Source organism: Ischnura elegans, chromosome 1 (assembly GCF_921293095.1).
Source record: "Ischnura elegans chromosome 1, ioIscEleg1.1, whole genome shotgun sequence".
Taxonomy (NCBI): Eukaryota; Metazoa; Arthropoda; class Insecta; order Odonata; family Coenagrionidae; genus Ischnura; species Ischnura elegans.
The window spans coordinates 56,721,248-56,744,705 of record NC_060246.1 but is presented as its reverse complement, the minus strand read 5'-3'; the positions used below and the strand labels follow the sequence as shown (position 1 = coordinate 56,744,705).

The following is a 23,458-nucleotide window of genomic DNA, read 5'->3' as shown; positions in this document are numbered from 1 at the left end:
CCCAAAAAGACTCAAAGTCTAAAAAAGATTCCTTAGCGAACTCCGCAGTTACCGATAGGTACCTATGTTACGAAAATTCCGTTGAAAGATTACGAGCCTTCTCCCTGGGCCACAACAATGAATACTATGATATAGCAAGACCAAATAGACATAACTTTTTTATGCTATATGCTTGCAAACATCACTTGGTTTAAGATGAAGAATTACAACCGTACATTACAACTGTTACCTTTTGAAGACCATATGCGATGAAACGAAATGCTCATATATTGACGCTAAAAATTTTTGAATGTTACGAATCGAGTTTTGTAGCAAAAGTTTTCCTCTCTTCAAAATCCTCACAGCCGCGGCTGTGAGGATATTTTTTCCTAATTCTGAAATACGAAAAATTGGCATCGGCTAGCCGATAAAAACAGGCTAGCCGATGCAAATTTTTTGTAATTCGATTTAACAATAAATTTCATTATTAGCGCCCAAAATAATGGAGAAAACGAAAACATAGGGACATTTGAGTGGAACAGGAGCGTGTTTAGATATACCATATTTTATTTTTGAATTATTTTTAATGGTTTGTTTTCCTTGTATAATATTCCAACGCGTTTACGAAAAAAGATTGCATGATTTATTGAAAATAACATGAACTAGCAATTTAATTTTCATCAATTGCCTAATAAAATGAACGCAATGTTTTTGAGAAACGACTAAGTAGGGCTCTTTGTAGAGGTAAATTAGCCATCGCTTTTCGAAATGTTCTTGAGCTTCCAGTGCAGCGCGTGGGCATTCAAAGGGTGGCAAGGGAATGCATTCCCAAAGAACCTTGGAAAACGGGATCGATTCATTTCAACCGATGTATGTCCCCATAAGAAACGTAGCGATCATTCAGGGTATTTTTGAACGGAGAAAAGTTTACTTTTTGAATTACAGTTAATTTGATATTTAAATGAAGGGAATTATAATGAAATGGTTTTTCTTTGCTTCTCGAATTATGTCTACTCGTATAATTAGTACCAAAATATTATCCCCTTCGCTTCTTTTTAGTGTAAGGTGGTATACGAGATGATTAAGGTTTTCAGGAGACATAAAAATTAAATATTTTAAGGCCAGGATAAGTGTTTCTAATCAAGAGCTTGTACGTTCACCTAGTTTTCACAGTATTATATTAATTTCATATTTCTTATTCACCGAGTGTAATATTTTATGAACATCAATATTTATCGAATAGGTACTATAAACAAATTGGTAATAAAAATAAAAGGAAAGTAATTTCGCTTCAAATCGTGGCGTAGGCTGGTGTTTACACGAAAAACATTTTAAGTGAACCAGTTTTTTTATTTTTTTTTCCAAAGTTTAATTTACGATTTGTGTGATTAACCTTGAGATTTTGAATGCATTTAAAGAGGAATATTTTGTGGCATAACTTGGCAGTGATGCAAAATCGTATTTTTGTGTAATTTACGGAATGTTTATTTATAATTTTTATTTGTATTGTTATGATACTATTAAAGTTTCGACTGTCTTTTTCAGAGACATGTCTCACGATATCTCATCCATTCACTTGCCAAGTCAGTCACCGTACTTGCCGTCTTACCCGGAAGATGGCCCCGGGTTAGTTCACTTGCTCGAAGAAGCGTTACAGTATTCGAGGTGGTAAAGTATTAGATTACATTAGCAATTAAGAATAAGTGTATTCGAGTGAAACATGGAAAACTCCATCTTAAAACCTTCCTATATTTCTAGGTTTGACAGAAGCGATAAATTATGAGAGAAATTTTGAAAGGAGGAAACATTTTGTGCTCGGTACTTTAGGATGAAGCTAAACAATTGCTACGGAAACAAAAAACAAAAATTACTGTGAATAAATTAATATAACTTAATACTGTGGGTAGCCGGCGGAAAAATTCCAGATCGAAATGGATAGCCCAGCGCGGATAAAGAATATGGAAAAAGTTACCAAAGCATGGAAGTGCGTGAGCCATGAAGCTCCCTTGGCACTCTACTGCTCATAATTAAAATTATTAATCATATTACTGAACTATGTTAAAATTTTACAATAATGACGAGTACCAATTTTTTGGTTGAAAGATAAAGATCCTAAAGAAAGAAGTCCTACCGAGCATTTGTAAACAAGAATTATTTTCATCTGACAATGAGTTGAAGTCCAGAACGTATTGTTTTTTTGGAAAGACTGATAAGTTAATATTTCTTATCTAATATTTAGTTTGCGTTTAGATTACGTATTTGTGGTCGATATGTCTTCGTCAAGAAATAAAATGACTTACACTGCTTATCAATATCGTCAGAGCTACTTGGATTATCTTGTACCTAAGTTTCAGGAAACTCCTTTCACACAATGATGAAGTTTAAATTGTCCCTAATTAAAGAGAATCTACCTCTTGCAAGTCTATCTTTAATATTTGACTTCTCATTATGACCTATGGTACGATTTTTTTAAGGCTAGATTTTTGTGGATAGATAAACTGCAAATATATAACTTCTTAAGTGGGAATCCTGTTACGTTTCTCACAAATACAGTTAATTTTTGTTCGACACTCAAACTTCTCTGGGATGGCAGGTTGGGATCGACCGAATTTCAATTTCATGGGCAGAATTTCAATATAACTCCGTTATTTATATATGCACGTTAATATTGAGTAATTAATGCATTTTCATTCAGAAAAATTTCTTTTACAGGTTTTCCGTTTATTCTTTCAACATGAATCCTCATGAAGTGATACAGATTTTGTTTGGCGGCTTAAAATGCTTGGAAAAATGCTTACAAAATTTTATTGATCTGCAAAGAGATAAAAAATGAAAAACATAAAAAATTGACCCAATATAATTTTTCAAATACTTTTTTACTTATTGAACAACCCTCGTATGACGTAAATAACGTTGTTGAGTGGCAACGACAATTTTCTTTTATGCCCATCGTGGCTTTAAGTGGAGCACGAATATAAATGTAAGCGACGCTATTTCCAGTTGTCATTCATTCCATTTCCTCCCATGGGGAATCATTTGGGTGGCTGTTTGCATCAATCATTCGCCCTCACATTTCTGTCCACCCCTTCCATTCTCCGAAAATCTTGTTTCCCGAATCCGTTTCTCACCTTCCTTAATTTTGACTGCTCCTGCGTCCGAAAATGACAGGCTATAATTTTTGAAAGTGACGTTTGATGTCGTTGAAACCTCACTAAATTAGTAAAATTACCAGCAATGATCGGTGAAACTGATTTGAGGTGCCCTTTTATTCCGGTGAATGGACGAACTGTAGACCCTTAATGCAGTCGATTCGGGTATACAGGACCCGAGAGGTTTTTTGCTGAATAAAAATTAAATTTAGTTAAGTATTTTAGCATTTGCGTCCCATCTAATGTCATTACGTACTCTCCTCTTACTTGCCATGTCATTTTTGTGTCCGGATACATACATTATGAATCGTAATTTAGTGTTTTGACTCGACGCTAGTATATGCGTCGGGAAAAATACAGCTTTGCGACCCGTCGCGAGTGGTGATAGCATATATAAATTTGATATACGAAGGCAGCACTTGCAAATTCTGTACAGGCCAGAAAATTATCCACTGCTTACAAATTAATTATCTGTACAGGCCACTGAATCTTATGGAAAAGCAGTAAAATATTCTTTAAAGAGTTTTAGTTTCTTGTTACTAAAACCCAGATTTATATCCAATCATGTAACCATTGTTACTTTAAAGGTTTTAATATTGGGCCAATGTAACCCGGTAATTTACATTTATTTCACACGACTACTTAAAGTTTAATAGTAATTCAGGGTATGACGATAATCATAATGACGATACACTTTAATTACAACTAGGTTTCGTTGACGGATAACCTACGGCGAAGTGGCTTGTAACTAAGCTCTAAATTTATTGAAATTTACTTGGTAGAGCTCCAAAATTACTAATGCAGTCGCAGATGCGATGTTTAAATAAATTTAAAACACAGATAAATATTGGTTAGTTAAAAAAATTAGCTGAGCAAAATACATGCCATACTTCAACTTCTCGACAGCATGGCATTAGGTCATTGTACATGTAAAATAATATCCCTTAAAAAAAAACCACCACTTTTTAAGTTTGATTCAGTTAACATTTCTTCTTCCCATTTTGCGATCAACGTAGGAGTGACTTCCTCACGAGTCGGTACACGTGGTAGATTCAATAAATGAAAACGGAGACAAAAATAATAAATGTCCGTCCCTCGGATTGCGAAACTTTTCCGCTGGCGACCGTCTGTCTTTTTCAGTCACTGCGTGGGTAGCGAGGAAATAAAGGGGACGAGGAAATAAGGGTTCGAGGGGACGGGTGTGAAAAGGTTGTGTTCACAGCGTCTGAACTGGTGAGAATCGACGCCCACGCCGCCCTGTGTTTTCTGTCTGAAGATCACTTGAGCTCTCCCGCGGGTAAGTGTCACAGCTTTAAAATTTAATGAGCATTTTGTCGGATCTGATTGCCACTTTACACCCGTTCCTTTGACTGCTTCAGCGAGATTAATTTTGGTGCATTTTTCACTTTTTTGGGGACTCTAACGCCCACAGAACTTAGGGGTTCAAAAATCCTCAAGCTGAGGGAAGTCTTGCACCTCCGGAAGGATCGATCGCAAATTCTACTGTTGAACGTTTAAGCTCGAATCTTTCATAAAGTGTTTTTGGCGCTTAATAATCCAAAATAGTCGAGCTCGAGTATCATTGCCTTGCATGTAATTAGGGAATAAAGGGTATTAAAATGCTTATATTTGGAAAATTTCAAAGCTTTATTGGAGCTCTGGAATATTTTTAGCATCATGTTTACATTATTCCCATTTTAAGGTATAATTTTGGTGTGGGCGTGAGTCTTCGATGCTTTACGTAAACGAATATGCGACTTAGCATTCTTTAACATTGGGGCAATTGGTTCCGACATAAAACCCAGCTAATGACGTCTCACTGTTTAGATTTTTACCTGAGAAATCCACTCCTTTCATAATTCTGGGCTTATTGTTTGGAATTGCGTGTAATGACTCATGGAGATTGTAACGTTGGTGGTGCCAGAGTAATATCCTCATCAAAAAACTTGTGATATTGGCGCCAGTATTTTTCCATGGATACTTATATCACATAAGGCGTGTGTGATATGAACCTGGATCGGCCGGTTAGTTAGGCCGTAATTCCAATAAGTTACTTGCTATACTCACTAAAAAAAGTTTGCACCCTTGAAAAATATCATAGTCACTTAAAAAGTCGTTCAAGTTTCCAAACTGTGGCATCAGCCAAGCAATGGATGTACCATTTTAATATTGCAGATTTTCCTTTCTCCTAACTCAGTTTTTGTTATTGCTCGATGTTTACTCAGGGCTCGCTGAATGTTCTCTTAGAATCCTATTTTTCATGTACAGGTTCAAAGTTCTCATAAAACAAATTCATATAATCCAATCGATTCATAAAGAGTTACTAATCAACTGATGGATAAAGGGTATGCGACAAAATGTTGTAAAGAATAAAATAAACGAATTCTGGTTAAAATATGCATATGCATTTTGGCTTAACTTCATCACATGATACTATTATGTAATAGGGTAGTTTCCTTCATCAAAGAAATCGAAAGGCATTGATTACGATTCGTTACCCACCATTTGTGTATTCATAACATACAAATTATTTGGTTTTAGAAATCCCAGTTTAGACGAATGCTAATGGTCAACTTTATCCTCATTTGAAAAAGGCCAGATTGGCGCCCATGCGATGCCACTCCACGTGACGCCACAGGGGCCCAGATGCTAAACGAGTGGTTAGGAGTTTTACATCGTCTGAGATTACCAATGCATACGTGAGGCACAGAGCTCAGGGAAACATCTCAAAATAATCACCTATTAAAATTACCTATGGTCGGAAAGTTTCCTTCTTTTAATAGGGTATTAATAATCCTTATTTAAGCCAAGTGCTACCTGCTAACAGGGTACTCTGCTACCTGCTAGTAGCCTGCATCGTAGCGGCCCTCATAGCCTCGCACCAAGGTGGCCTCATACGGCTGCAACCCGAACCAGAATGACGTCACACGGGCTTTTCCCAGCATTCATACTTAGCCGTCGCGTTTTCGCGCGCTTGAAATTTTTCACTTATCATTTAATCGCGAAAAATAGATATCGTCATTTAAAAATCTAAATGCGTGAACTACGTACTCCAGGAGTAATAATATTTCGATTTAGGAAATTAAAATAATAGGAAACCACCCTATTGTTGCCTTATTGCTTCGAGACCCAGATATTTCAGGTCACCGAGACATTAAGACTTACAGTTGAGCTCATCTTTGAAATCCCAGGTGCACTCGGGCCAGCCGTCGCACCAGTAGTGACGATGCACTTTCGTTCCGTCGCCACAAATCACGAAGTCCTCTGTGGGCAAAAACAATTACCAGTATGAATATTGTGCCTGGAAAAATTGCCTTATAAAAATTGAGCAATTTTTTTTCTTCTTTTATGACATGAATTTTTATGAATATGTTAACCATTGAAACTATTGATTCAATTGTATTATGAAATCTCCAACGAAAAAGGTTTCTTTTTCATAAATAGATGTCCATGTATATTCCTGTTTTTGTACATTTACTCTAAAATCTTCAAACTTTCACTCAGTTTTGCACAATTTTATTATTGTTTTCTGAGCACAAAGCTCGCTGAAAATAACTGTACTAATTAGAATAGGCACTGAAAAGCGACAGAGAGGAGCTTTAGTTGCTTTTAGAAGTGGAAAACAAAACTTAGGAGTTTTAATTAAGCAAATAAAAGTTGGTTCGTAATACGATTAGTTGGGAAAGACGAAGAAGTTAGTGCTTACGTAATAAAAGAAAGCAATCAAATTTCTAGATAACATGAAAATATTATATCGTAACAATTTCATGAAGGGTTATACACTATATGAGACATGTAATATCTGTAATATATAGTTGTGACATCAAAGTTCAACACATTCTTGTATTTGAATTTTAATTCCTTACTGATGACCTACGACTTATGACTGCGCATAGTTTATGCCTAAATTTAGATGTTTTTCAACATTCAATTACATGAATATTTTTGTTACCATGAGTTAGTAATTTTTATTCTGTAATTTAACGCATTAAAATTGGAGAGAAATGCCCACGAATCTAACAATGCTGATGAAAAAATACGTAAAAGGTCTCTTTAAATATATATTATACTCCTTTTGAAATAGATTAACAATGACTTTCTTCCAGGAGTAGGTTAAAGAAAATAGCTTAATTCAAAGTAAACAGCTTTAACTCACCAGGTGCACAAAGAAGTTCATCCGATCCATCTTTGCAGTCCTTTACCTTGTCGCAAATGTATCCAGGACGGATGCATTCACCGTTATCACAGCGGAACTCGGATTCCCAGCAACTGCGGAATGCTGTGTGATATGCACGAAAAAAATAAATTATATCCATCGAAGGCTTAAGTTATCCATGCTAATAAGCATTAAATATCATTCATAAACATTATAGGCCCACAATTGTTGAACTCATTCACATTCACAGTTGACATAGAGTAATATTTTTACTAGGGTTCCAAACTTATGTAAAAATCCTTCATATATTCTTGCATAAACATATTCACCTATCTGTATGCATCAATTTTATCACTTAAATTTTGCTTAACTTAATTTGAAGAGAACCGTATGGTTATAAAAAGTCAAAAATAGAAATATTACTCAATGATTATTTTAAAAATATTTTTTTTATTTTCTCAGGAAATCAGTTAATATCCGTGAAGTTCAATGTTGAGGTAGAAAAGTGAGAAATATATTGTAGCTAGATATTTTCAAAGGATAAAAATGCATTCTGTTGTTCGGAATCATCAGAAAAAAAATCATCAGAATGCATTCAGTAATGAAAGGTATTGCCACTTAAGAAATTTTACCCCTACTATTGTTGAAGTAACGTATTTAGGAAAGTTTATAAAGTCTTTACTAATTCGTACTTCCTAACTTAATAAAATCTATTCGTAACTGAAATGAAAGAACTAATAGCTTTTTTCTCCTTGTAAAATCAGAATTAGAATGTAAGATTATGGAAAAATCGAAAAATTCGTCGTTTATAAATGAAATGTACAGTTTATCCTCAAGAAAAACGTTCTATCAATTCACCGGATAATTATATGCCTTTGTGTGGAACACGTTCTTAAATGTATTAGTAAGAAAATAAGCTCCTATTGGGCTTCTGACCTCACTTGCAGTTTGGAGGAGTTACACTTACTGCACAATGAGAGTGAATACATTCAAGTCAGAGCTATTTGCTAATTTTCTTCAAATAACTTATTTATTCTGCCATATCATTCCTAACACTGCGATTGTTTCACTGAGTCCTGGGATCAGTCAACAAACCGAAAGCTTTCTCAGTTCTGCGTAAGACTCGAAGCTTAACTTTCCTTTTGTGAACTTCAATTCCTCCGTTAATTGGTTTCCGCTCGTTCTCCCACTCCCTTTAAACACAGACCCAAAACTTTTTCTTAATCTTGCTTCCTCATTTCCAGCTCGCTGGTCATAGGTTTTTAGGCGTTTCCCCTTGGATTTCAATGCTCGTTATATTCTTTATCGTGGATTGTCTTTCAGTTCCAAAGTTTCTTTCCATTCTATTGTCCAGCCCAACGAGTTGATCCTTAAAAAAATTTGCTTCGCCGTGCAAAATGTAAGTATCAAGTGGGTTTCCTGGTAAGTTCGTGTTTTTCAAATGTTCTAGAGTTTTCAAAGAATTTTAAGGCCATGCATAAGAATAAATTTATCAAATCATGATTAATTTTGACTAGTATTTATTACTGATAATGAATTACTTTAATTACTAATTTTTCTTTGGCTATAGGCTTAAGGATGTTGGAATCTGATGTATAGATACAACATTTTTATCTAGGGAGACATAGTTGCCACAAATATATAAATTCTAAGAATTTCAAAGTCATAAAACCCTTTAGGTTCGGATTTTGTTCTCTTATCCGTTCAGAGTATGCATTTAAATTGGCAGAAGTGAAGCACGGTTGTGAAAATAGGGAATAAATCAGCCTTAACAATATAAAACCTTCTAAAATTCTGCCTAGGTGTGAATGTGACCCTTGGTATGTTGAATTTTATAAATAGAATCCACCATGATTACTTATGGCCGGGATATAACTAACTGTAATCCATGATCTATGATTAATATATATTTGTTAAATAATAATCATTATTCGGGCAACATTGTTTTTTTCCTCGTCCCTCAGCTATAATATTTGGTGCGTTTAATCTTAAATGGTTAAGATATCATCATTGTCATCATCATCAATGGCCAAAAATCCTAAGATTGGCTTGACGCAGCTCTTCACTCAATTCTCCTATCAGCTAGTCTTTTCACACCTGCGTATGTGTTCTTTACTTATTCCATGTATTTTATTCGAGGTCTTCCTTTTCCTTTCTTGCCATTCACTTGTCCCTCGACGATTGTCTTCAACAGGCTTTCATGTCTTAAAATGTGGCCTATAAGGTTGTTCCGCCTTCTTATTAAGTTTTTCATGAGGATTCTCTTCTCTCCTACTCGTCTTAGGACTTCTTCAATACTAACTCGGTCGATCCATTTGATCCTTATCATTCTTCTGTGGCACCACATTTCAAAGGTCTCTATTCTTGCTTTCTCCGCTGCTGTCATTGTCCATGTCTCACTTCCGTATAGGAGCATACTCCAAACGTAGGTTCTTATAAATTATTTCCTTACTTCCATATTTAAGAGTCCTGCTGCAAGCAGGTCTCTCTTTTGGTGGAATTCTCTCTTCGCTTGGGCTATTTTGCTGATAATTTCTTTCTTGCTTCTCCCGTCGCCAGTTACACTACTAAATAAATGAATCCATACACTTTTACCAGCTTTTGCTTCCCTGTTTTAACGTTTGCCTTGACTTCATCTCTTCTGCTGCATCTTGGTTTTCTTTGTGTTTATTTTCAGCTGATATTTACCTATTACCCTACCCATATTAATTTGATCCTTTATATCTTCTCTGTTTCTGCTAAGACGGCTATGTCATCGGAAAATCTTAGCACGCTATTTTTTTTCTCCATGGATATTCACTCCCGAGGTCTTTTCATTGATTTTATTAATGGCTTTCTCTATGTGGAAGTTGAAAATTACGGGTGACACAGCCTTGTCTCACTTCTTTCCTAATTTTTGCTTCTTCGCAGCTTGGCCCTGATTTTATCACAGCTACTTTTTGGTATGAACTGTGGATGATTCCTCTGTCATTATAAAGAACTCCATTTTATTTTAGGATTCCAAGCATTGTATTCCAATCCACGTTGTCAAATTCCTCCTCTAAGTCCACGAACGCAACGAACGTTGGCTTGGTCTTTTCCATTTTATTTTCTATGAGAAGCCTAAGGAACAATACTGCTTCCCTTGTGGCTTTGCTTTTTCTGAATCCAAATTGGTCCTCATGCAAATACTCTTCTGCTATTCGTTCTATAGATGATCCTTGTCAGTATCTTCGACGCATGTAGAGTCAGGCTTGTGGTCCTAAAATATTCGTAGTTCTCCGCTCCGTTCTTCTTGGGAATTGGGATTATAATGTTCCTCTTGAAGTCCTTTAGTATCTTACCAGTCGAATATATATATTTCACTAATAATTTTGTTCAGCTGGTTCAACGTCTTTTCTCGAGAATTTTTTATGAGCTCGGCGGGAATATCATCAATTCCAGATGCTGTATTTATATGAAGGTCTCTTACTGCCGCATTAAATTCTGATCTTAGAATTGGAGCTCCCATGTCATCTTCATCCACTTCTCACTCGTTTTCGATAGCATTCGTTCTTAGGCAGCTTCCTTTGTATAAATCTTCCATATATTCATTCCATCTTTCCCCTATGCCTTCTTTTTCAATCATTAGTTCTCCGGTTTTGTCCCTAAGTGTATAATATCTTACTCCCCTTTCCTTAAAGGAGTTCCCCACTATCCTATAGGCGGCCTCTACTTTTCCACGAAAAAGATTGTTTTGTATGTCTTCACAAATATTTTTTATCCACACTTCTTGAGCCTTTCTTGCTTTACGACATACTTCGTTATTTATTCTCTTGTAACAATTCTGCTCGTCCTCTATTTTCGCAGCCTTGTATTTTCTTCTTTCTTCAATAAGATCTAATACTTCCTGCGTGATCCATGGTTTTGTCATAACGACTTTTCTTTTACCAAAGGCTTCCTCAGCTGCTGCCTGCAGACCACTTCTATGGTTGTCCTACTCTCTTCCACTGATTTATTGGTCGTATTCTTCACTATTTTCTTTTCTCCAGTTTCTTTAAAAGCCAGTTGATGCTGACCCTCCTTCAATTATTCAACCTGCTATATGTTTTTCACGGCTTTATTCAGTTTTTAAAAATTAAGGTGGCATTTCATCATAACTAAGTTATGGTCACTATCGATATCTGCCCTGGGTAGCTTTTGCAGTCTTTCTCCTAGCTCCTGAATATTTGTTTCACTAGAATGTAGTCAATTTGGAATCATTTAAGGTCTCCTGGTATCTTCCACGTGTATCTTCTTCTTAGGCGATTTTTTAAATTAAATGTTGGCAACCGCTAGTTGAGTACAGAATTCCTGTAGTCTTTCTCCTATTTCATTTTGATTTCCTAGTCCATATTTCCCTGTTATCGTTCCGTCTTGACCATCGCCGACGACGGCGAAGTCCAATATGTATCAGTCACCTAAAATAATAAGATTTTCTTCCCCTTTTACCTGCTTGATAACTTCCGTTATGTCTTGGTAAACATCTTCTAATTCTTAATCTTCATAATCTGATGTAGGAATTTAAAGCTTCACCACTACAGTAGATAATGTTTAGTTTCTATCTTCACCATTATTATTCTTTCATTAAACTGCAGATATCTTTAAGCAAGCATTCCGGCGCTCTTTCTTAGCATTATCCCCACTCTAGAATTACTATAATAAGATATCACCATCAAAATAGAATGGCTATCGACGGATTAAAACAGTGATAATTAGAGAATTTACGAAATTTGCTGCGAAATTTCCCTTCAGTAGCTTCCCATTTGAAATGGCGTTCAAAATACATTTCTTGCTGCTTATGACTCATTGAATCAAACGTTCGGACGAATTGGAGAATGGAAAAAAAGTTGAGAAATCATATCTCATACAAATGCATTAAAAATATACCGAACAACCATATTTTGCTTCGAGCATTCTCTAACCATTTTATCATGTAAAACACTCGATTAACTGTATAAAATGTCAATACTCAATGAGAGCGACATTTATATAGTACCACTAAGAGATTGAAGGCAATTCAAATGACCAAAATGCAGAACCACGGAATACTAGCTCTCAACCATAGGTATGTCTGGCAATAAAAATTTTGAATGAAATACCCGATGATATAACTAATTTATTTACTGAAGGTTAAAATCAAGATAAAGATTTATTTTCATTTTATTGAAAAGTACGAATGCACTTCATGGTTATTTGAAAACAAACAAATTGTAAGTAAAATTTTTTCAGTTGCACACACCGTTTTTTATTCAATGCTAATACTGCACTGTGAATATTGTGAATGTTCCATTGGCCTAGGTCCTAGACCTACACATTTATTGTCATTGAAGTTTATTATTATGTTAAATTATCTATGCATTATGCTTTAAACATAATACGAATCCCTGAATACATCTATTCTCACTATTCATTCATTCTCTGATGGCGTGAATGTTTTATCTTCAAAAGTTACATAATTGACTCATGTATTAATTCCATCGCTCTCAGTTCTTGACGAGCGATATTCGGCGATCGTGACAACTGATAGGGTTTAGTTCTTCACGGAAGTGTTTTGCGGCTTTTATCGCTCTCCCTAAACGGGAACTGCAGCGTATCTGAGGGGGAGGAACAGAGTTCGCACAAACTTGTGGGGAAGTACACCGCATTGAGTTCTCTATCATGGATCGTAAGCTGCAAGAGACATGCAGTTAATAGCTGGCCGCAACTTATCTAGGATTGTGGTCTGGGCGCTCGGGTAAGTGGTGATCTGACAATGAGTCACTGCAGAAGTCTTTAACATCCATTCCCAAGGGTAGATTTTATCTAGGTCATCCAACAGTTCGACGTTTGCGAACTCCCTGCTGTTTCCGTGATCTATTTATCGATCAATTTAGTATCTGTATTCGACGTTAATTTTAGACGCAAATATTCGCCCCGTCCATCAATTAAAAGGTATCGTGCAGAGTTGCGTGATTTGCGCTATTTCCAAGGAATGAATCTACGTTTCAATTAGTTGTAATTCTATTGAAACTTGCTGGGGATGAAATGAAAAAAATTATCGTATTCATTGTGAAAGTTTTGGGAAGGCCTTTTTTTACTTCTGGAACTATTGGATTTCGTTATTTAGCCACTAGAGTTATGTTATCTTGTTGGAAACCTCTTGATTTCAAAATTTCTTACCGTATCTCTACATTGACAAATATGTTATCTTAAGATGATTTTAAAATCGTTTCAGGCTTAATTTTGTGGAATAATACTATATTCATGATTAAAACACAAGTAATAATTTCCACACAAATTAATTTTCCACTTAACGACCGACCATGGTTTCGATACGTTGTGTCATTTTCAAGGTTTTAATTATGGCTTTAGATGATTATTTTCATCTCGAAAACGATAAATCTATAGTGAGTAGTTAGTCTTTAATCATTTCTCCATTACTTAGAGCTCATTGGAGTTTCACGAAAAAGAATGTCTGTTACTGGTATTGAGGAATGGATTACATGTTTCGTGAAATTGATTGTTGCGGTAAACAAATGTATCGCAATGTTTTTTTTGATATTGAAAAGGAATAATTGTTACCTATATACTCTCGTCACTTTTACGCACCACATGACCTGCAGGTCTTTTTTGGGGTTATCATTAATTCTATGGTTATCCTCCTTATGAAATCGCATTAACATATCTAATATTTAAATGAACCTATCCATTTCATATTGATAGGCTTTTGTAGAAATGCACAGTAGTCAATTACAAGTAACAATAAAATTCATTTAAAAGTTGGGAAAGGGCTGCTTAGATTTAAAATGAAGTCTATAGCGCTATTCAATTAATATTAGAGTATTATAAGAGAACTGACCAACGGTTTAAAACTAAGAGCATTTGTAAATCAGAATATGGCCATTAAAATTTGAATAAAATTGGAGGCTTGCTATTTTTTAAACGACATGAGAACGTCTCCACACTCACATCATATTTTACATCGCAGTCATATTTATTGCAAGTAGGTACCACAAATTAATTTTAGTTTTCTCTCCGTGCAGTTGCAATTTTGCATGCAAACCTAACTTTCAAAATGCTGCAGTCACTTTAAAGGAAGATTTCCTCAGAGCGTTTTTCTCTATGAAATGAAAGCGCTAATTTTTTTATAAAAAAGTAATCTACGTAGAAATAAGAGTCGCATTTGAGTTCCTCTATGAGTTAAAGCGGGGATAAATGGGGCTAACACGTCGAACGTTGTCCTCGAAGCAATGGAAGAACTTATATTTTCTCCGCTTTCTCCCATCATGACCCTTAACCCTTCTGTTAGAATGTACCCTCTTTCCAAGAATTCAGGGCTGGAACTAAGAGTTTTGTCGGGGCGGGAAAAATTCAGTTGGCCGCCCCCCCATTCCCTGATCCCCCCTCGCTCCCTTACTCCATCTCCCCCTCAACTAAAATATAATATGTACCTACATCCGTAAGCAATTTTTTTGAGATGCAGTAGTTGAAATTACTCATCCAATGTTTGCTTTTAAGAAGTTTTATCAATATTATTGTTTAATAATTTATAAATTAATAACTATTGTAAAATAATTAAATTATTTATATAAATTTTTGCCACCCCTTGAAATCAGCCGCCCGAGGCACGTGCCTCCCGTCTGCTCCGACCTAGTTCCGGCCCTGCAAGCATACCATTTCCCGAATCCATTCATACGGTCGACCCTCCGACCCGCCGTGCACTGGGTGGGTCGAAAGTTACCCTGAACTGCCATAGAGATAGCGTCCATTTGAAACTCACTGCAGTCTAGTTCGTCCGAGCCGTCCCCACAGTCATCGACGAAGTCGCACATGGCCTGCTCCGGGACGCAGAAGTGGTTTTTGCACTTCATGTGCTGCCAAGGGCACACGAAGGTCTCTGCACGCCAGGCGGGAATGTTCGCCACATGCAAAAGAAAAGGTCAGAGAGGAGGTGGTTAAAAAAAAACCCAATGAATAAATATGTTAATTATGGATTCTCTCCATCAGATCGCGGTGTCACTTTTTTCTTCTCCTCAAAACGAATCTATTTTCTAATTCCATGTGAGTGTTATTTCTTCATCCAGGGGAAGGAATGAGCAGTGCAAATGAAGTAGCAATGACTACCGCTGCACGCTCTTTAAGTGTTAAGGATGAAGGTTTTTGTGGATCACGGATAAAAATCACAATTTGGTAATATTTAATCAGTATGAATAAATAAATTTATTAAATTATTTAATAAATTTTATTAATCCCCCTTACTAAACCCCATACTTGACAAAAATTTTCTTGTTCAGTACAAATGATCACATGTTGACGTTAGAATTTCAGTTCCGGTCTCAATGGTTCACTCTTGCGTATTGAAAATTTTGCGAGGATAATTGAACTGCCAAAATTACGACTAATTCATATTTATTTTCAATAAAATTAAATAAATCTTCGATCCGTAACTAGCCCGAGAGAGACGTAAGTCGGATAGCACTCGCATAATGTTGTAAAGTATATCAAGAGACAATTATACATGCAAACATTATTTCTGACTAATGTAACCATTAGGACGTCCAGGAAACGAGATCATCCAGGTTTTCGTTATTTGACATAAATATTCAAAAATATATTTTTCCTTGTCCAGTACTTGCGGTTGAAACGATTTCTAAATTATTTCCCAGGGATGAATGATTCTCATTAACCGTAGGCTTTATTCGATATTGGATAAAATTTTCGCTAATTAACTTTGACTTCATGTAAAAAAAAAACTAAATCGCGGCCGAAGGCCAATTTTGGAACCGCGATATTTTTCTCTGTCAACTTACCGCAATCCATTTCGTCCTCTCCGCCGGGACAGTCGGCCACACGGTCACAGCGCCGCAAGGCGTCCACACACAGATTACCGCAGCGAAACTCATTCGGTAAGCAGCCTGCAATGAAACACGATACTTGACATTCGCCTTCTAAATAGAAGATAAATTCACCGAAGGGACGTAAAAAATATCGGATTGGTAGGAATAAGACAGTGAGACGCTCGTTAAATCAATGAGTCTCATGTTATATAGCTGTGCCATTGTTATTTCCCTTTAAAAATAGTTAATCAGGTGAGATTTATTGTAAAGGTATTAGCCGAAATGGTATAACCGTAGGGAGTTTTATGTGACAGTGGTCTCCTTCGTTATGTCAACATAATACTTCCCTGATTTTTATTAACATAAGCCGACAACACCCTCACTTCCTCGATTTCAATCTTTTAGTTACTTTGTGTTTGTAGAAAGTCGTGTATCGTATTTGAATTGGTATCTCAAGTCGTTTCATTCATAAGCTTAAATATGTTTGAGGTTAAATATAGAAATTGGTTATTTCAAAGACATCTGGATGGAGCTTCAAGTTCATCCTCCCTCTTATCCAAATTTTCAATTTAAATCTGTGGAATTTATTCGTTCGCCTCTTTTTCAATTTGGTCATAAAAGTTATGATTAAAAAAGTTTTGAGATGCGCAAGGGTCTTATGATTTGACGATGACAGAGATATTTCGCTTAAGTGTCCGTATAATCGCATTAGGCAACTGCTCTAAAGTAAAATGAAGGTTTTCAATTAGCATATTGATGTATGCCATAATGATTTAAGAAGTTGAAATTAATTGAGTGTTAAAATCAATTGAACTCAATCAATGACATTTTGGGAGGATTATTGGATCTACCCTATATCACTTGTTTCGTCAGCTTTTGAAATATGCTGACTACTATTCCAACTTATTTATAAATGTATCGGAAGTAAGATTAAGTGCAGTTACATTAATTATTCAAGTTAACAACTTCATTATTTAGAGCTATCGCATGTCCAACTAGTTGACAAATTGTACCAGGATTCATTTATAACTCAATAACATTAACATATAACATTCGTAGCATTACTGCCAGTAAGTTCTCATATTGTCTCGGGTATGGGCAAAGTAAAGTAACTCCTGAGAAAAAAAATTAAGAACTGCATGGTCAAAGCAAGGATGCATCTCTCAATACGCACGATTTAAATTTTTTTACCGTTATTATTCAGATGATGTCGATAATTTATGTAGAGTAAACCCAACTTAAATATTCTGTTTAGTATACAGCTTCAATCCAAAGAAACCGAGAAGACCTACGTCAATCTTAATTATTTACAGTAACTTTGTCTTCTAAACACAATATATGTGCAAGAACATGGTATATTTTCATGTGAAACCTACTTAATCCTGAAGCCCTATAAGAATTCCGGGACTTTTTAAAAAGTTTGGAGATGGATTTGGGAGTTGTTTAAGTTTTGGGGGGATCGGCCTGTATGAAGCGAGGGGTAAATGAACGGGCGGATGGATCAGCGTTTTGAGCGAACGGGTAGAGCGAGATAATCCAACGGAATTTGGGGAAGATAAAAATTTCTCAGGCACGCACCGAATTTCGAAGAGAGAAAGACCGGGTCCCAGGGTCTGACTGCTTGGTTGGATGATTGAGCAGAGAGAGAGAGAGAGGGATTGGGTGGGCGGTTGCTGCAGGGTTAAGATTATTTTTTTATTTGAAGGGAAAGGAGGGTTAGGGGGAGAGGGTGTCGATTGGCGGGGACCGAGCTTACAACTCCCGGGGCCCACTTCCTTCCCTTCGCGGTGAAAAGCGTTTTCCGAAAGCAGGAGAGAGAGAGAGAGAGGGATATCGGACCAGGGCGGACGGAGATAAACTGAAGGGTGTGACCGCCGAAATGAAGTGGAAAGCTTTAAAAAGAGTGGAGAGGGAGGAAAAAAAAAAACAGAATCAAGAGTTTCGCCAAAAGAAGGAGATGAAAGGAATTAAGCTTTCATTTCCGTAATTCGCTAATTTGAGAGTTTTCCCAGCGAGAGCTGCCTCATAATAATTAACGCCTCGTTTCGTATAATGAAACGTTTTGGGCGCAGTTTTGAAGATGGAATTATTCCTGGTCTCTTTGCGTTTATTCCACGCAGGGTCTCGTTCGACCTAAAGTGTGATGCCCCGAGATCGTGAGTAGGTATATCGGAGGTGTTAAAAAAAACCAATTGAGGAGTTAAATGAAAATCACAAACGATTGATGGTCCAGAAATTTGATAAAGCTTCCCCATTCCCAAAATTGTTTAAATATATTGTATTGTACGGATTTAAAGCACTGATGGTTGGCTTTCATGGTAATGTAAAACACACACCACTACTATTGGGCATTTAATTTGCATCTCTAATTTTAGTGTATCGGTAGTCATAGGAAGGAATTTTATTCCTCATGTCTGAAAAATGATAGGAGTCTAATCTAATATTTTTATTGAAAGAATATATTTATGCCATCTATAAATGTAATACATTAGGAGGGTAAAATGATTAAATTTTACTTAATATTTTCCTGCAATTGTTAAAAAATGGTCGTGAAAGTAGAACTGTTTCATCCCTATTAACACCGGCTGAGTGCAGATGTAAAGTGAAACGCTGGCATTCTTTGAAATTTCGGATTTTGACGACAAACAACTTTTTTGAGAGTAGAATTATTAGAATATTATCGAAAGTGATAAGAAATTCATGGGTGTCCACGATTTTTTATACAGGCATTGAGGCGGATTTCTCCCGAGAAAAATCCTCAGAGATTGATTCAGGGATTCTTATCCGATTTGTGGAGGATTTGGAGGGCCGTTTCCATCGGCCGCAGAATCCATACTCCAAGCTCAGCGGTATTACTATCCTATTTCTCTTGGATGGATTCCAGTATCACGTTTCGTGGCGAATATGATGAGATAAGTGACATAAATGTAGCAAAACTGATAGCTGATCAGGTATTTAAGCCGTTCATTTTATTGAAGCACTTTAACACGGAAGTCTGGTTTACCGTGACAAAGTGTGCATAAGATCCCTGGAATACTAGTGGAGCAATAATCATGACGGGCTACGTGAAACACATTCTGCGAAACTAAATTATCAGAAAGAAAGGAATATTGTACTAGCAGGTATCACATTTCATTGCTACCAATATCTGAATACCATACAAAAATGCGTTGTTGTTTTCATCACGAAGAATCCTGACTCCATGTTAAACCATTTTACAATAAAGAGAACATCGGTAATTTTCAATTTCAACGCCGAAAGTGGAATTTATATGTTCCTTTTTATTTCAACCACGTTTAATTTTATTGAAGACTGTTAAAGAGTTGGTAATTATCAACTTTTTTACCGTAATTACCAAGACTATTACGTAATTACCCTTTAAGGGTGTAAGGGGCATATATGTCCCAAATTTTTGAAATTCTCTCGAAATTAAATGAGAAGGGGTATGATTTTAAGAATTCTATTGAAGAATATGCTATTGGCTTCTAATTTTAAATTCTTTTAGTGATATCCTTTAAATATCATTGTTTCCACATTGTTAAGAACTTTCACAGGAAATGCTGTTTACGAAGTGGAAATTTGATTGTTAATAAAAATCAATGAGATGGTAAATAGTGATAGGTCTTTCGGTTCAACCTTTATGTGTACCAAGCCTGTGGGGTTAGTTAAAAAATTCCGCATTCGTGCCTTAATTTTAACAAAATTAGTGTTTTTGTGACAGTGTCACATATGTCCCTATAGTCCACATGGGAGCGAGAATTGGTATTATTTCACGTCCCAGACTGCATCTCAGAAATCATTAGAGACACCGCTTTCAAATAAATGGTTTTGGAATCTACGCATTAATATAAGAATGAAAACGTATTTTTTATGCAATCTGAAGGCTGCAATCTTTGTGGACCTTAAAGGTTTAAAGAGTTTATTATTCAAAAGTTATCAATGTGTGACATCTATTAAACATTGCCCATGTATAATCCCCTTATATATCCTTGTGATGTTGAGCTGAACTTGACGTTGGACCTGATGCTTGCACCAGGCCTGTCGAGCCAGCCTCGACATAGGACCGCAAAGGGTTAAAGTCTGAATAAACTAAGAATACTATGACGAGTCGACAAAGTCAAAGAGACAACAGTTTCTGCTGCTTGTTCGGCAAAAATATTCTTTCATGTTGTGTTAATCATGAATTTTAAGTATCCCATGGTTCGATCTTCGCTTTCTTTAATGATAACGAATGGAAATAAGATTTCTTATTTGTAATTGTTCATCCAACTCTTTAACATAAGTGATTGGCCATTTTATTTCGCAAATACGAGGGAATTTTGTCAACGATCTTTGGTACCGCTAGCAAAAACATAATGATATTACATTAAAGTGTGAACGTACTCACAAAAGGAGGAATTAAACTTTTGAATTGCCGTGTCGATTTTTTATGCCGTTTACTCCCCTTTTAGTTTTACTCCCCTTGTTAAAATGTATCGGCTGTTCAATACGTATAGTAATCTTGATTTTTCCATAACATTTTGGTGTCTTGTACTATGGTAATTGATGTTTTAGTGCTTAAAAATTTCAAAAGAGTCCATTCATGCAGACTAATTTTCACGATAGACCCGATAACCATAAGCCATTCATTGAAGTGGAGAGAACCCTTCCGTAATTTATTCATTGCCTTTTCTTCCATTATTCGCCCAAATAGTGGGCCCATCAGGGAAGCTGCTTGGGATGACAGGGACGAGAAATGGAATCTTGAGAAAAATATGGGGGGGAGTAATGGCCCGAGAGTGGAGAAGGGAGGTCAAAGGGCACACTCGCTTACGGGGAGTTCTGGAAACCTTGGCGGGACAACGATGAGACGGAGAAGATGAACGTGGAGATGGATAGACTACCATGCTGAGAACGTGGGTTCGAGTACCGGCGGTGGTCGGTGTTATTCCGTTATTGTAGAGATTGGTTTCTAATTCAGCCTCCACCTTGTGAATGTTCACGCAGTCATTGATGTATAGATCTGGCTATTTTACACAGAGTTTATTCAACTTGAAAACAGCATCAATTCCATTAAAAGGACGTCTTTATACCAGTTGGTCTTATTTTTTCTTATTTCGTGACGTCTTAATCCTTCTAAACTTATTGTTAATTTTTTTGAGAATTTCAGATTATATATGAGGTAGATCTTTATCAATATTTGTCTGCATCTTAAAAGCAAAAATTTTGAATCTGATACAAAACCGAGGTAAAATTTTCGAATGCGTGCATTTTCTTTTGGCCTTTATTGGCCTTTTGTTGATGTGTATCGTAAAAATTTCAAGTAGATAGTCTAGGATTACGATAAGTTATACGTCGCGAAAAAATTCTGCAGTTGAGCGAGAATGATACGCCCTCCTACAAGTACAAATGAACATGTATATGCAAGGGCAACATCGTCATCATCAGGTACTAAATGTGTAAATGAATTCATATGAAAGCGCTCAAACCTCGACCCAGGAAGCCACACTAAGCCACAGCCACACTAATTGGGCACATGCCTGGGAAAAGTTCGCTCGGCCCTCCGCCAAAAGTTCGACCTTGCGTACAAAATTATGGAAAAATATCCCAAGTATTCCTGCGGCATATCAAAGACCTTGGGCAGGAAAAAAGCTTGAAACTGCCTATTTATTTAGGAAGGAAGTCCGTAGTATCAGGAGGAGGTCGATGGCATTGAGTAGCTTGCAGATTTATGCTATTCGAAATAAATTTCCTTGGAAGAAGTCGATGCACATATAGGTGAAGATATGGTATCGGAAGAGGGACATTGCAGAACTTATAGTTTAATAACATAGACGGATATTTAAAGATGAGCGGATGGGAGATGAATGTGCCATTTATGTTGGAAGCTGTAACTTTATCGATGTGTCATGGCAGAGTAAAATAAATAAGCCAAGCAAGATCTGGATAATATGAATATTAAGTGGTATTTTTTTCATCTATTGGAAATACTTCTGATAACGTGCCGAAATATATATATGAAACATGGCGCAGTAAACCGGTGTGCATTTTTCCAAATTCAAGGCAAATTGGACATTGGAAAGATAACTAATGAAGGGTATTGGTATAATTTGTACGCATGGGCCAACGAGTTTTGATCAAACGGGCCGGAATTCTAAAGCTACGCATACTCCAGCAACGTGGGAAAGTGAACCCGTCATCTTGTGTAGTTTGAAAGTTAACGTTGCGTTTACAACCTACCAAAAAGAATTCATCTTAGGAATTTTCGTACCGGGTAAAAACTCGCATCTTTTTTACTCTCTGATAACATTTTGCAATACATTTCAAAGGGCCACCCACTAAGCGTTTGTTGTGGCTTGATATGATTTCATCGGGTAAATATTACCACTCGCATGGGTTACCATGGTATGGTATGTGGCTTAAAAAAAGCTTGAATTATATTTCGCTGACTTTCACGTGTATTCCCATTTTGGAATTGGAAAATCAAGCTTTAAAACGCATGGAAAGCTCGGTCCCTCTCATTACTACCACTTTATGAAGACCTATTTTCATAACATGCCCCCTCTTTTTAACGAGTCGTGAATCACACCTCACGCGAGAAAAAAAGGTGACGAATGACCTTGGAAACCACTACCATTATACTTGGATCGCATTAGGATGAATTATTACCCACTATCCCAACTCACTGTTTCTCTCGTGTGCATTTGATTTGTTTGAAACCACGGAAATACCTAAGCTAAAATGTATAAAGAATTCTATCTATTATGCGAAAGGAACTTTTACCGTTCATCTTTTTATTCGTGAACTCTTGAAATTTCGCGATCGTGGGATTTTTTGCATTTAATATGAAGAAAATATTAAGATGCTCGATCATACATTTATTCCTCCTATTATTGTACAATTATTTCACTTTTCAATCGCGATAATCCTTGAGAAAATAATATTTTACTCATGCGACAGCGCTATTCTTTCTATTTTCTTTCATTCAATTCTCCGCCACCTCTTTATGCAGCTTAGGTTCTCTGTTGAGTGTCGACCCCTATCCGTTTTATGACCCGTCTCATTTCCTTAACCTGTAAGTTATTCACAGTCCCGTGCAAACGCGGAACCGTTCCATTTCCTCTGATTGAAACTCTAATGCTCTTCGCTCTTTGACCTTTCACGGATTCAATATTCTGTCTTGCATAAAATGAAGACCTCGCTTGTTTTCTGCGCAGTACTCCACCTGCACCAGGGCTTTGGGTACTCATTCATGAACCTCAAATTTAAGGGCTCCAATGAGGAGAAACTCTTTTGTGTCCCGCATTTTTTTGCCTCCTTGTTTTAAATCTATCATTTTTCAAAAAATAAAAATTGAGGATCCAATAGAAACTGAGTCA

At 36.4% G+C, this 23,458-nt stretch overlaps 1 protein-coding gene across 2 annotated transcripts in view; it reads right to left on the bottom strand.

Annotated features, from left to right (window-relative positions):
• Positions 1-23,458, bottom strand: part of LOC124160960 (G-protein coupled receptor GRL101-like) — a 111,921-nt gene that overhangs the window by 38,928 nt on the left and 49,535 nt on the right. For both annotated transcript variants that reach the window (XM_046537098.1, XM_046537105.1), the window contains exons 2-5: positions 16,074-16,178; positions 15,044-15,160; positions 7,285-7,407; positions 6,294-6,392 (exon numbers count right to left, since the gene is read on the bottom strand). In XM_046537098.1, the coding sequence (XP_046393054.1) occupies positions 6,294-6,392; positions 7,285-7,407; positions 15,044-15,160; positions 16,074-16,178 (444 nt within the window). The remainder of the gene's footprint in view (positions 1-6,293; positions 6,393-7,284; positions 7,408-15,043; positions 15,161-16,073; positions 16,179-23,458) is intronic.